Consider the following 14,998-nt stretch of genomic DNA (forward strand, 5'->3'; position numbering starts at 1 on the left):
CTTCCGGTCCATTCTGTGCCAATCCACCAGTTGTGATTGGTTCCACAGTTCAGCCACTCAGTGTGTTTTATTTTTATGCTAAATTAGGATCCCTTCAACTCATAGAAATACCAGTTTTGATCAGGATAGATCAGGGTTTGTCATCTGAGCAATGAAGTTTGGAAATAAATCAGACCGACTTATGATGAGAGGTTCAAAACCAAAACATAAGAGCAAGGCGTCTTTATTTTTGTTTTAATGCGGTAGGAGGACTAAAAAAAGAAATCTAAAATTAAATACGTTCATAAGAAAAGAAAATGGCACAATAACTGGAAAGAGTTGTTTAAATCCATAATTAAATGCGTCAAACAAAAGGAATATTACAAAGAACGTATAAAAGTAATGACAGGTCAGTGTTGGTACTTTGTTTTTTAAAGTACACAGATTTTCTTGCGCTGTCTAAATACCTGTGAAAGCTGTAATACTCCATCGTGGAGTACACGGAACGGGATTATAATCCTGCATTACTAAGGACCCTGGTGAGCGGGAGGTCACGTGGGTTTGTTAAAGGAATTAAGATTTGACTCAACATTTCCCGCTCTTTAGGCGAAGCTCCACTGATCCAGAAATATCCTCCCATCAAAAGGGATAAAAAAGTAAAAAGTGTGGAGCAATGTGGAAGCGGAGCACAGAGGCAGGTCTATAAATAGGGCTCTCTCCCTGCAGCCTGACACTGAGTGCAGCTCAGACATCGATGTGACATCCTCTCAGCTCCACAGACTCTGGTTGGTCCGTGCTGCAGCAGCCAGCTCAGACTGGGAGAGAGCCTGATTCATCACTTTTAGTTCCGGCTTCGTAAACACGTGACATGTTATTACACAGTGACTTCTGACATATCTGCTAATCCCAGGTGTCTGTCGGCTCCATCATTAGTCACGAACAGTAAAAATATATATTTGTACTTGGTCGGACTTTTCATCCAGCTGCCATCGTGTTGTGCATTTACTGTAGATTTACCGACTGTTTCAGGCATGGAGACAGCTGCTGTGCATGACTGCTGCAAGGATGCAACAATGAATTATTCAGACTAACATTTAGACTTTTGTATTATTTATATTAGAATCACCACAGTGCTAAGATGAAAGTTTTATGGCACTGTTTTATTTTTTTCCCAATACAAAATCTTTTGCAGCCAATGGAAAACCTTGATATCCAAAGGGTTTTTTACCATGGGAGTGTGGTACACCACTGTTCTGTATTACTGCAAATGAAAGGTAGTACAATCCAAGTACTGTATGGCGTACTCCTGAAACCAGTTGGTGAATTTTGATGCCTTATATCAGAGTGATGGAACAGGACTTCTCTGATAAATTTATATGAGATAGTGACGGGACCAACGAATGCCGAAGGTCGAGGAAATAATAATATAAGGATACACTGTTGTTAGCTTTATTAGCTTCTGATTGTACTCATCTATGCATGCCTTCTTTTTATTCTTTATCTACCTAACCTGCTGTAACAGCTTTACCTCTCTGTTAAACCCACTTGTTGACTTCCAGACTCGGCCTTTGCCACATTTCTCGCTCCACAGTCTCCCTAATCCCTGATCTTTCCACTGTTTTTCTCCCTCCTTCCTCTGATTTCTACACCGTTTCAGCACCTTTCCTTCCCCACATTAACTGTTCCTGCCGAGTACTCTAGTATCTTCTTACTACAGTAACCTCATGTGCTTGTCGTACACGTTCCAAGGCTTTGCGTTACATGATTCGACCACGCATCTCTAACTTGTCTTCCCAACTTCATGATTTGTATGAATAGAATTTAGAAATTCAGAACACAATGGAATAGAACATTAGCACTCAGACAGGGAGGGCAGAGAAACAAGAGCAGTTGTACACAGAAGTTATAACTTGGTATTAGGCAAAGTAATGTGCTGTTGCATGGTAACCGTTTCCACAGAAATCCTGCTCAGAAGCAGCTCTTTGGTCTTTATATAACAGGAGAAAAAAATGACTGCAGCAGTACAAATGGTTTCATGAAGACGTTGGCTTTGCTGCGGTTAAGAATCTTTGGTGGCAGTGATTCAATAGTACTAGTAAAACAAACAGGAAAGGAAGCATTTAGACTTTAGGTAATGGAGCTAAGGTTAGCTACATTTTGGCTAACCTTGTTATTGAACGCTTGGGGTTTAGACCCAAATGCACCACAAAGAGACACATTATATATATATACATTTATATTATATAAATTGATGTGATCTGCAATTTTAAAAAAATGTTTGGGCTAATTTAAGTTTTTCTTTTAAGGCTATCACATTGACGAACCTTTGGTAAAATCCAGTCTTTTAGCAACAATTTAGTTCATGTTACTCCAGGTATAAAACACTTAATGGTGAGTAGAGTCTTTTTTCATTGGCTGATGACGATGTTGACCTTTGATAGCCTAGGCTTTTAACATTTCATGTCTCATGTTCTTGTTAAGTCCTTGTTAAGTTCTTGCCAAGAGTATAATCCAATATTCTTTTCAATAACCAGGAAATATAAAGATAAACTGAGTCAGGAACATGTTATTTGGACATTGGTCTGAAGTCTTTTTGTGGTTGCTGATTCCCCTTCAGGAGTTATAAATATTGTCACCAGGCTGTTCTGTCTTCTTTAGAGACTGTTGTTTCTTCTCCAGATAACACTGTGGTCTGGTCATTATCAGATCATTAATATTCTTCCTCCTCTTTATCCTCTCATTCTTCCTGCGTACAGTAACACTCTCATCCTCAGCGACATCAATCGATTCTCCTCCAAATCTTTGGCGGCCCTGTGGTTCAGCTTGATATAATTGGAGTTAATGCTGATCTGGTCACAGACAGTAGTGCTGTGTCACAGTGAACCACAGCAGCTCGGGCCTTTTCTGCTTTCTGCAGTATCATGCCTCCTCCCGTCCTCATTACTGAAACGTCTATTTTTGCAGCACAATCAGAGAAGGGCTGAAAAGCAAAATGCCTTTGGATAAAATCCTAAGCAGAAATTTACAGTATCCAAAATATATCTGTCTGTGTTTCTTTTTAACATTCTCTCTTTTTACCATCAAGACTGAACCATTGTATTTCCTCACTATCCTTCAGCTGCTATAGCTAAGGCTCAATCTGTCTGTCTGTCTAATAATAATAATAATACATTTTATTTCATAGGTGCCTTTCTGTCACCCAAAGACACCTTACAGTGAATACAGAGATAACAACACAGCAGTCTATCCATCTATCTATACAGTAATGGTAATGTGGTCTTAAACTGACGTTCTAGATTTTCGTAGACTACTGCGCCCTCTTATGGACAAAATCTATATTGACAAACTATAGGTAACGTATATGGGTTTTGTTTTTTTTGGTGTGAATGTACTGATTGTTCGACTAGAAATATGTTTTAGACGTCATACTGTCCAACCGGACATCCATTATTGCTCCATCTCCTTCAGCACGTGGAAAGTATCGTTTTTACAGTGAGTCTTCCACAGTCTGACTTACATCTTGTATTAGTATCACCTTGTGGAATTTTGAAGTATTGCATAAAGGTAAAGAACATTTTTAGGAATTGTGTAGATATGTTTGCTGATAAAACCAAAAAAGCAGTTCTGTCTTTGATGACTGTAGTCTGTAAACACGTGGCTCCCTCCATCCTCTGTGTACAACCTCTAAAAGTTTGTTACTGCAGTGTCCAAAGGACATATGAGTACTTTTAACTTTGTACAGCAGTATATACTGTAGTCAGAAAAGGTACAGTATGTTTACTTGTTATTCCACACTTTTCCAGACGACCCTTAAAGCCATCTGGACATTTCTCTGCGGCCGCTGACACGTACCCTGTCCAGTAGAAGTATAAAAAACTGTTAAGCTGTTGCATCAATGACTTATCCTGCAGATGATTGGCACAGTCTGTGCTGAACCAATCAACTTGTTGACCTTCTTTAAAGAGGATTACGGCTCCCTCTGCTCAGTTCCCGTCAATTGGGTTAGTGTTGAGAGCAGGGCCTGTGTCTGCAGCGGTCATCTGCCTGTTCACACTGTTCACAGGTCAGCCGTGGTGTAAATGGAGTCAAGGCTGGAGCTGGACGTTCTCATTTACCCAGATGAAGTTAGGCTGGCTTCTCCAGAGGACCTGCGGGGATGGGAGCTGGAGACGGCGAGTCAGGTGTCTACACCTGTGGAGCGACTCTTTGTGGCTCTTTATCCGTACAACCCTGCAGCGATGTCTCCCAACCATGACACAGCAGCGGAGGAACTGCCTTTCATACCAGGACAGATCATCAAGGTGAACCTAGTTTGTTGTTACATTAGTTTAAATAAACCACTAATGAACTGGATCTGGTTCTTCTCTGCTGTAGGTCACAGAGTATGATGTATTTATGTATTATTATTTATTATTTTTATTTGTTTATATTTATCTCATATTTAAAATCATATTTAGATTAAGTCTATGGGAAAATAAATGAAAAATAATCAGATTTATAATCAGCCTATATTTACATATTGAAGTTTAATACATGAATCCCCAAATTTTTCTATAGATATTTCATAAAAAATAGCAATTTAAATTTCTACAATGTCTGTCTGTCTGTCAGTGTTGACGTTAATGTTAAATTAATGGTAAAGTATGCAGTTGTGCAATTATTAGAGTATGCGTACCTTTGACCTGTAGGTGGTGCTAACTACAAATACAAAAAGCCTAGTTCAATGACGCACATAACAGGACTGTACCGTACGTGTGTTCTTGTTCGGTACACGTGTGCAACCTAATTTTTTTTTCTTCAAAGTGGATCAGGGGGAACCACGGTACTGATAAAAACAAAAAAAAGTCCATGTTTCCTCAGCACGTAGTTGCGATAAGTCATCCTCATGTACACTTTATTCACTAGGACAAAAACAAAGCAGACTCTAAACCAACTAATAATAGTTATAGTTGACTCTAGATAAAGCAGATGACAATAAAACCGATGTTTATATAAGAGGAAAACAGCGATATGACGGTTTTTTTTTCCTGTATTGAAAATGTTACAGGCAGACGTGGCGATCATATCAGTAATCTTGAGAATTGAAAAGAAAGGTGTTTACTTTGCAGCTGTGGACAATACACAGGAAATGGGTGTAACTACAATATACCATTTTGTAGAAGAAGCTGCAGAAATAAAGTGAAAGTGCTTTAAAAATGTAATGATAGTTAAACATTTCCCTAATGTTTACAGTGTAGTCAGGATTTACAACCAGACGTCTACGGCCATCATCTGATGTATATACAATAACTACCTGTAGCTACGAATTAATTTAAGATATATATTGGTATATTTTTTAACAATTTTTGAATTGCTGTCTTGTGTGATAAATAAAACAGAATCTTTCTGCCCTGGTCAGATCTGTGGAGACAAAGACTCCGACGGTTTCTATCACGGAGAGTCCGGCGGCCTCTCTGGTTACGTGCCCAGTAACATGGTGGCTGAAATCCCGGTGGACGATGTTTACCTGAGGCGTCTTCTCATGCAGCAGGGATTCCTTCCTGTTGACCAAACAGGTGCTGACTCAACTCCTGAACATCTACTCCGAGCTAGTCTGTGAGCTGATGACATGATGTAGCTAATGTGGATGGCTACAGGCCTGACATTGAAAGCAACATAAATTCTATTTTTTAAAGAAGGTTCTGGACATAGTTTCATGTATGGTCCCTGTTTCATGGCCTTCGTTTCCACAGGTCTGTCTTCACCTTCAGTTCTCAGTGACTTTGGCAGCTTCTGTGATGATGCGGTTGTTCAAAGAATGGTGGCTGTGTTTGACTACGATCCATGGGAAAGCTCACCTAATATAGACAGTGAAGTAAGCACTGACTTCATGTCTGTTAAACCCACAAAATGTCAACCTACTGACTTCATGTCTGTTAAACCCACAACATTTCAACCTAAAATTAAAAAAAGAAAAACTTGTTTTAAATGTGTTTCGTTGCAGGATGAACTCGGCTTCAGGGCGGGAGACATAATATATGTTCTGGGGGAAATGGATCAAGATGGGTTCTATTATGTGTGTGGTATCACATGTTAAATAGAATTACAGAGAGAGGAAATCTTGGCTTTTACTTTTCACCAACTGTACTTCTGTCAAATGTGTTTCAGGGTGATCTCCATGGTCGACGAGGTTTGGTCCCCTCAAACTTCCTGCAGCCGCCGGCCTGGGACTAAAACGAGAGAGAGAAAGAGAGAGAGAGAGAGCACTAAGCTCAGAGAGGTGAGAGAGAAGGTTGGAGCGATTGAAATGGTCAAAGAATGGTGAGGATTGATACGAGAAAGAACAACAGCCAAGAGAAGAAGAGAAAAGAAATATTTAATTCTAAAAGATAATTAATTTGTTTTTTTAGAGTATTCTGTATTTAAAGTGCTTTATTCCAACCTCCGTTATTAGATATTATATATCTTATATATTATAGATATATATATTATGTAACAAGAATCAAGAGCACAGAGCTTTAATGAACACGTCAGACAGCAAAGCATCACACCACAAAAAAAGAAAGTATTAAAATACATTAACAAAGTCATACAGCTGATTTTAGATTCTTCTGTCAGAGCTCGTCTGAATTTGAACTTGACGTAAAGAATGTTGAGAAAGTGAATCGTTACAGACAACTGCTGTAAGGTAAATAGGAAGAAGTGAAGAGAAATGAGTTATTTTGTGTCCGTTCACTGGTAAAATGTTCTAAAAAATAATGCATTGATAAAATAATAAATAAATAAAATAATTTATTAAATATTTAAATTACAAATATTATTAAAAAATTATTTGGGTTTCATGAAAATGCCTGTGAAATATTAAAAAAAAAAAAAAGATTGTAGTGTTGGGCTTTGTATCAGATTTTTTTGCTTTATTTTTTTTATCACACACACAAATACATCAGAAGTGTTTATAACATCCATGTGTGTAATACAGTTCTGTAGAAACATAAAAAGTCCAACACTGTTAAAACCAAAGGGAAATGAAATCATACTTTAGCCTTATTTCCTGTCTCTGAAAGGCGGGAAAGTATTACTATTAGGTTGTTTTTTTTTGTGGTTTATTTTTGCCTTATAACCCATTGTATTTTATAATATTTAAAGTCTACATTTTTATGTAATTATAGCACAAAAAGTAATTGTTTTAATGTAAAAAACATTGTAAATCTAAAGTAAAAAAAATAAAATCTGAAGAACGTAATCTGATGCAATCTGCCTATTTATTTGATTTTAAACTCATCCAAAATCATCTGTAACATCTTCATTTAATACATGATTCTCAAACGACGGACGGCTCATACATTGTGGTTATCGACAGTTCAAACTCGATCAGTGTGACTGGTTTCTGTCTCTTGTCGTCGTGCGGTCCTCTGCAGCCAACAGTACACTCATCCATAAAGTAGGAAACACTACACTGTGCATTCAAGTTTAGTAGTGCTTTCTACTTTATGGGTGACAACACTGTAACACATGAAGCTCCTGGTTGTGCACCGTCGAAGACACTGTAGTCCGAGGAGTTTCAATATTAACAAATGCAACATACTGGGTATTGTTATACAGCAGAGGGAAAAAAAACATCACAGAGCATCATTCTGGTGTTTTAATGTTAGGAGTTTCTTAACTTTATTACAAATGTTAAAAAGTAATACAACAGAGAAAAGCAGTGGAGAGAGAGAGAGGTCGGTCAGGGTCTTACCAGCATGTGCACGCCGTCCAAGAAAGGAAAAGCAGAAGTGAATGTGATCTTTAAATTAACTCGGTGTGAACCACGTGGTAAAATAGGAAGAGGCACCACGCATGCGCTCTCACAGGGGACCTGCAAAATGTCCCACAAGGAAGTCGTCTCGGTGGAACATATGTCTTAACAAGTATACAAACACACCATGAAGTGTTCTAGGAAGATATGTCTTAACAAGTATACAAACACACAAGGAAGTGTTTGTATCCTAGAAGGGTTTGTGTCTTCTTAAGTAAAGACATTTTGGCTGAAGGAAAGGGTTCATGGTTTATGAGACAGTCAGGAGTGGCAGAGAAGTATGTGAGGGTCGTGCAAGACATACACAAATCCATTGAGACAGTAGTTAGGTGTGCTGTCAGAATGATCAAAGGAAAAGTCAAGATTAAGCGGTTTGGAGGAAAAGGTAGAGAGGCAAGTTTAAACTGAATTTGTCTTGCCTAAATATTAGCAATATTCAACTGTTTTGTTATGATTTATTCATGATTTTGATCTTATTGTTGACATTTGTACAACAATTTAATCTCATATACTCGCATGCAAACATTTTTTAAAACCAGGACATACTGAACAGCAGATAATAGTAAACAATAGGTATAAGATTAAAGATTTCTCATTACAAACCTGAAGTCCTGAGTTCCTGAGTTATGGCATTAACACAACAACTGAAAGCAGCCCAATGTAAAACCCAAGAAAGGAAAGAAGCTAGAAAAAGGATCTGTTATCAAAGACCAGTTTGACTTTGTTACACAAAAAAAGTTAAAGGAAGCTGTTAACTACATAGTGGGATAAAAGGAATAAAAGACATGCAGACTGATAAGAGATGTGTATATTAGGGCTTGGCATTTTAATGTGTTATTATTGCGTTAAGTCGTAAATTCATTAACACCGACAATTATTTTATCACACGTTATCGCAGTTGAAATCATTTCATTAGTGTAAGTGTTGTAAACTGTCTTTCTTATAAATACCCTATTTGTACGTGTTTACTAAGTCATGAAAGAAATACATTGCTTGTCCAGTTGCCCCACTTGTGTCTGACTAGTACTCATTGCCTTTATTGGTTATGTTGGTTGGTCTCCTGGCAGAACCTTCAGTGGGCAGTGTGGAAATAGTACAGCAATGAGAACATAGTGTAAGACTTGTAATGTACCCAGTCTTAAGTGAGGATTATTTCAGAAGTGTTTTGCAAATATGTGTGTGAAATGCGCTCCATTATGCAGATTTTGTTTAGCATGCTAGCACCAAGAAGTACCAGAAAAATGCTGCACCATGCTAACCAGCACTGAAGTCATTGCCTCCTTTGAAAATGATGAGACAGCAAAGTGAAGTGAAGGTAGCTGTGTATATGGCACAAGGCAAATCCATGAATTCTGTTGACCTTCAGCTAAATAAATTGTATCAACTCAAATTTTACTGGACTGAATGAACTGCATCCAACCGACCAAGCAATTTCTCCATGTATCTTCAAAGCACTCAGTTCTTGGAAATCACCATAACTTTTTTATATTAACTCAATGCATGTCAATCACATCAGTCACGTTTAGTTTAATCTGCCCTTAATTTAATTCCTTTAATCCTTTATTGTACAAAGGCATGTTAAATACCACAACCATCTAACCAGTGGACTCCCTGTTTGCTCCCTGGGTGACCACCTTCACCAGCAAACACGGCAGCAAGCAGATGATGGTCAACATTTGGTAGAGTAGATTGGGGGGGAAAAAAATCAGACTGGGGCGAGTCCAACGTCAACTGCTTTCTTCAAGATCTCTTTGCTAACCTTGCTGCCTGCAGCTGCTGCTATGACAAGAAAATATCTACAGCAAGGTTTCAGTTTGAACGTCTGTTGTTCACAACAGACGTTTGTTCTTTTCGAAAGGCAAAAATGCCTGAAAGCTGCAGCATCGGTGACAGGAAGTGGTTAACGTATTATTTGTGTTACTGAGAAGTCACTTGCATCTGCGAGTCCCAGATGAGGTGTGAGTGGGGGTGGTGCAGCAAAGACCTTTAATGTCTTCACAAGTGATGTGCAACAATGCACTTGCAGCAACAGAACATTTGCAAAGAGATGATAAAGTCACAACAGCTCAGACCTCAGAGTCACGCAGAGAAATAAGAGGAAGTGGAGGAAAGGAACCAAGCAACCCACAGAGGAGGCACTTGTTAAGACAGGAGAAATGATTAGTAAAACTTTACATGAACTAATGAATCAGTCAAAATTGTTCTGGTTTCTGATGTAAAACTTTTTTTTTCAGTTCATAAAATTAAGTTTAAACAACCAAGAGATAAAAAAACAAAACAAATTATAACTATACAATATAGATGAAACAAAAAACAACAAGATCAAATTATCCATAAAATCTAACTGAATGTGTAAAAACATTTTTTATAGTTATATTTATATTACAGACCAGAAGAGTGTTACTTTAAAATGTTCAGTCAAATAATACAACTTCAAGCTTCTAAATCTTATTTTTTTTCTTTTAGCCCTGATAACAGTGTGTCAGTTCAATCTTTTACCCGGAAGTCCACCACATTCAGTTGCAACCTGTCTCTAAGATTTTGAGACTTGCTGAGTACTGCCGCCAAGTGGTAGTTTATGGAACTAAATAAAATCGATCTGATAAAAATAAATATATAATAAGAAATATATAAAATACTACTTACGTATTCAAAATTTTGAGAAGTTCAGTTGAAAAAGATTTTTATATATTCTACAGTTAAGTTGTATCAGTTTTCAAAACATTTTTATAGCAGTTAATTTAAAAATAAAAACACAAAAAACAAACACCAAACCCCATAGGGTAAACATTGTTATGGTAGTTATTTCTTTTTAAAAATTAAAAAATAAAATGCATGAAAATAAAGACAATACTTACTGACATACTACACATTTACTTACATACATAAATACATATACTGTATATCCACCCCCCAAATTACATAAAGTTACATAATGAAGTGTTAAAAATCAATAAATTCCATAACTTGGAATGTAGACGTTTCATTTAATAAACATTAACCACAGATCATACACTTTGTCTGATCAGTGGTCAATGTTTATACTTTGAAGATAACTGGTGTTTAGAGAGTGCTGTATGTAACCAGTGCTGCCAGGAGGATTAGCATGTTGCTGGTGGTAGCAAGATGGCCTCTAGAGTAGTACACCTGTCTCCCATTCAGTGGCTGCACTGGTCTGTAGCTGTTAATCATCGGCTGTCCATCAGAAAATTTAAGCTTGGAGAATGCAGAGAGCTGGGGAAAAAAACCACAAGTATGAAAATGACTGTACTTCAGAGAGTGGAGAGTTGGACGTGGTATGAAGAGAGCTAAGTCTGTACGCAGCTACATGATTCTGTGTCTGTAGGGAGAAATTTGCTAATTGTACCGCTACCAGTGTAAAGTAATGGGCATCTGGTGTCAAAGTGACTTGGGCAAATGTTTTATTTCTATGAAGTCCCCAGCTCTGTATATATATATTATTCTATGAAGTCCCCAGCTCTGTATATATTACCAACAGATCCTTATTTTCTAAACATTTTTTATTTTGATGAGTTTTAACATTTTGAAATTGATTTGAAATCTTGTGGTTGATCATTTCTCAAATCCAAAGATTAATATCAAACAATGTTTGCATTGATAAAAGTGTGTGTAAGTGGATGTGACATCAGCAAAGGAACCTCATACCTGATTTCTGCTCAGAGGAATGGTGTGTTCAAACACAGTCCAGACGACAGCTTCAGCACAGGACGGTGTTGTTAGGGAGCCGTCGTAGCGGAAATACTCATTAAGGGATTTAAAATCTGGGATCAACTCAGCCAGGGACAGGTCCAGCATGGTGCTGTTGTCTGTTTTATCAAACATTAACAAGACAAGGAAATAATCATTTAATCTGTATGATCCATCAGTGCTGTAATGAGGCCAGTGTAACACTACACACAGCTTTTGTTCTACATTGTTGTCCATATTTAGGGACTTTATGATGCAGTGTTATCTTACAACTACTGCATCATAAAGTCACTAAAAGATTTACCCCAGGATTCACAAGACATAAAGTAAATAGTACTTAGAGAAGTATCTTTGTTTTCTGTTCATTGTTTTAACCTGTTTATTTAAAGATTGTTTTTTTGTACAAACAAAACGTCATTGTGGCACTCACGCTTTTTTTTAAAGTACAAACAAAACGTCATCGTGGCACTCACTGCGTTGGTGATGAGAAAATGAGAGTTTCAACAGAGGCATCACATCAACTTATTTTCAGTGACAATGTTTTCAGACTTACATGGTTGAATGATGTCCTCCAAGGCATTTATGATGGGACTGAAGTTCTTGTTCTCAGACTCAGACTCCTGTAACAAAACCACGTTTTGTATTTTTTTAAATATCAAAAACAATTCTGTTGCATGTTGAAGAATGTATTTACCTGAAAGAAAAATCCAAGAACAGCCAAACCTGCACGGTCCTTCAAAGCCTCAGATAATGAGTGGTACTTTTCTTTGAGGTGAACTATGTGTATCTGTAGATGAAACATGTAAAGCCTTTAATTACAGCGTAGAATGGAATTGGAAACAAAAATATGTGTCCCATATTCAGCTGAAAAGGAAGTTGGTAACCCTAAGCCCCCAGCTTGCTGGAGGAGAAAGGAAACTTATCGGATTGTTATCGCCTTCCCTAAACTATATGAGCGTATCTCCATCTGCACATCAAACCTCCATTGGAAACTGTTCTCCATCTATCAGGTGTTCAGATCCTGGTCCTCCATGTTTGCCCCAGTGCAGGTGGAGCTGAAGTGCCTTGTACGTTACTGGCAGATTTCCTCCACTGATCTTTATATGGGAGGGCAAATCAAGTTGAACTAGAGAAATGATAAAAACAAACACAGGAAACAGACATGCTGAAAACAAACAACAAGGCCATAACAGATTATTATAATGTTTTTGTTAATCACTTCATAAATGAAACACACAACGTTGTGAGATTATGAGCTGTTCAGAGATAAAGTAATCAACACAGGTCAAATTAAATGATTTACTGCAGCAGCCATGAAGTGAAAAGATAAAGAAAGGAAGAACAAAGGAAACAAAAGAGGAACTGAAGGTGAAGGATAGGGAGCAATAGAAGGAGGAGGAGGGAAATCCTGAATGTTATCTGGTAGATTAATCACAGGAAAAGAACAAGAGAGAAGGAAGCTAAGGAAGGTAGAAGTAATGAAAAAACTAGAAGAATGGATAAAACAAGAATTAATCGAGAGAAGGAAGCTAAGGAAGGTAGAAGAAGAAGAATGGATAAAACAAGAATTAATTTGTATTTCAATATTTAATAGGAATTAAATGGAAGGGGAATAGAAGAAAAAGAAAACTGAATAACAATTTTATTGCAGCAATCAAAACATTTGAACATTATCACGATCGGTCAGGACGTACCAGAGTGACCGTTGTTGACGAGATGACCACGGAACCTGTGTAGATAATCACTGAGCTGAAACGGAGTGAGTCGTCCGTCAGGCAGAACTCTTTTCCTAACAATGTTCACAGGAGACTGAGTTCTGCCGTCACAGTGCTCAGAAACTTTGCCCCACCTGGCTGGGCCTGAGGAGGCAGACGGAGGGGAGGAGAAAAAACACAGCTGTAGTTTTCCACTAAAACATTCAGCTTTTCTTCTTACAAAAATATGTTTATTTATTTATTGTACTATTTGTGCATTTGTCTAAATGAGGTGCATCAAATCTAGTGGGTCTATTATCTTCTATTTATTGTACTTTTACCTGAGGAGTGAACCACATACACGTATGTATTCTGTCATTTTTGTTTGTTCGTTTGTGTAATTTGATTTAATTAATTTATTATTAATTATTTTTTATTTATTTATTTTGTCATTATTTATTTGTTGATATTTTTGCTGTCCCATGGTAAACATTTATCTGCTGGCTGTTTCATTTTCTGCTGACACAAAAAAATCTCATGTTTTGAGACATTACCTGAAGCAAACTATCTTGGCAATGTAAAATGTTGTTATTTTTATTTTATTTCATTGCGGCTGTTGCTGTCTGTAAAAACCAAAAAAAAGAAAAAAGGAATTAACTCTAACTTACTCAAAGACATCTGGCTAGTATTAGATGCGGCTGTTGCTGTCTGTAAAAACCAAAGTGTAATGTAATGTAAAAGATAAATTGCACTTGTATCAGATCTAGTTAAGATCATAAGTCAACAATCTGTTGAAAAAGTGAACACCCTGCAACAGTCTGTCAGTTTGTCAGCTTGGTTTACCTGTACAGGTGTTATTGCATGTGTACTGAGACTGATAGCACCAATCTGAGACAGAAGATGACAAAGGAGAACATGAGAAATGTATTTGTAAATGTAAATGCCACTACAACAATCAAATATTCAAAAAACATGTATTTATGTCATGTGATATTGCGTTTTTCTCTGGTAAAACATACCTGCTGCTGAGACGGTGCTGACTGAGGACGTCAACAAAAGTAAAAGGAATTGATGTAGCATTGCAAAAAATGTTCAAGAGTTCAAATCTAAACCGAAGTTACCAGGATGCTAACAGAGAACAGTGTTCATCAGACTGGTTATAAGGCTGGTCGAACCCTGTCAGAACAGCCCAGAGATCGTGCTTCACCTTTATGACTTCACCTTTATTGATCACTGACACACAACAAACCCTCATATCTGTGGGTTCATGTTCTCAAGTTAATGAATGGACCTAAAAGGGCTTGGTGGGAGCAATTCAGTTCAGTCAGCAACATTTCTTTTTCTGCCACTACTGTTTGGGCTTATAAATGTATCAGTATTCTTGACAAATTTAAACTTTGCTGTTTTGGGCTAATTAACTTCATCACCCGGGTTGCTGAAGTTTAGAAATCTTAGTTACTGTTTGTCTGAATTTGTGCTATTTGTTATAAACCTGGCTACAGACCATGCCCTTCCTGCTGTTTATACTGAGATATTTCACTTAGCATTTTCTCCGCCAATTTAATCACATTTCTTGGCTTTTTTTCAGCTACTCGTGTCTTACTCTTTCTGGTCTATCATTTAAGTTATCTCGTGGATAGCTTTAAGCTCTTTATATGTTACTCTCAATACACTTTTGTCCTGTTTATTTATGTTTTGTTATTTTTTTCCAAAGCCACTGTGCAATAAGTTTTACGATTAATGACAGATTATGACTATGATTATGATTATGACTGATTTATTTCTATTCATGGGTTACTGTTTTGGAATGTAAACTTAAATTTTACATAATTTGGCTTCA

The 14,998-nt window shown here is 37.2% G+C and overlaps 2 protein-coding genes across 2 annotated transcripts in view; one reads left to right on the top strand and one right to left on the bottom strand.

The window, feature by feature from the left end:
• Positions 1-7,143, top strand: part of LOC103378164 (RIMS-binding protein 2) — a 9,696-nt gene extending 2,553 nt beyond the window's left edge. The window contains exons 3-7 of the mRNA XM_008309273.3: positions 4,043-4,280; positions 5,378-5,534; positions 5,712-5,833; positions 5,963-6,034; positions 6,127-7,143. Coding sequence (XP_008307495.1) covers positions 4,059-4,280; positions 5,378-5,534; positions 5,712-5,833; positions 5,963-6,034; positions 6,127-6,192 — 639 coding nt within the window. The 5' untranslated portion in view covers positions 4,043-4,058 and the 3' untranslated portion in view covers positions 6,193-7,143. The remainder of the gene's footprint in view (positions 1-4,042; positions 4,281-5,377; positions 5,535-5,711; positions 5,834-5,962; positions 6,035-6,126) is intronic.
• A 764-nt stretch (positions 7,144-7,907) lies between these two features.
• ca4b (carbonic anhydrase IV b) lies at positions 7,908-14,786 on the bottom strand. Its single transcript, XM_008309272.2, has 8 exons — positions 14,178-14,786; positions 14,002-14,046; positions 13,159-13,323; positions 12,445-12,590; positions 12,159-12,251; positions 12,018-12,084; positions 11,423-11,583; positions 7,908-10,990 (listed from the first exon to the last, which is right to left on the bottom strand). Exons 1-8 carry the CDS (start codon positions 14,236-14,238, stop codon positions 10,820-10,822), a joined length of 909 nt encoding a protein of 302 aa, XP_008307494.1. The 5' UTR covers positions 14,239-14,786; the 3' UTR covers positions 7,908-10,819.
• Positions 14,787-14,998: the final 212 nt, after the last annotated feature.

The sequence above is a fragment of the Cynoglossus semilaevis genome, chromosome 4 (assembly GCF_000523025.1).
Source record: "Cynoglossus semilaevis isolate Cse_v1.0 chromosome 4, Cse_v1.0, whole genome shotgun sequence".
NCBI lineage: Eukaryota > Metazoa > Chordata > Actinopteri > Pleuronectiformes > Cynoglossidae > Cynoglossus > Cynoglossus semilaevis.

Coding starts and splice junctions, on each gene's coding strand:
- ca4b (XM_008309272.2), bottom strand. CDS start 14,238: ATGCTACATCAATTCCTTTTACTTTTGTTGACGTCCTCAGTCAGCACC. Junction 14,047..14,177: donor CAGCACCGTCTCAGCAGCAG/GTATGTTTTACC, acceptor CTTCTGTCTCAG/ATTGGTGCTATCAGTCTCAG. Junction 10,991..11,422: donor TTCCTCTGAGCAGAAATCAG/GTATGAGGTTCC, acceptor TTTTTTCCCCAG/CTCTCTGCATTCTCCAAGCT.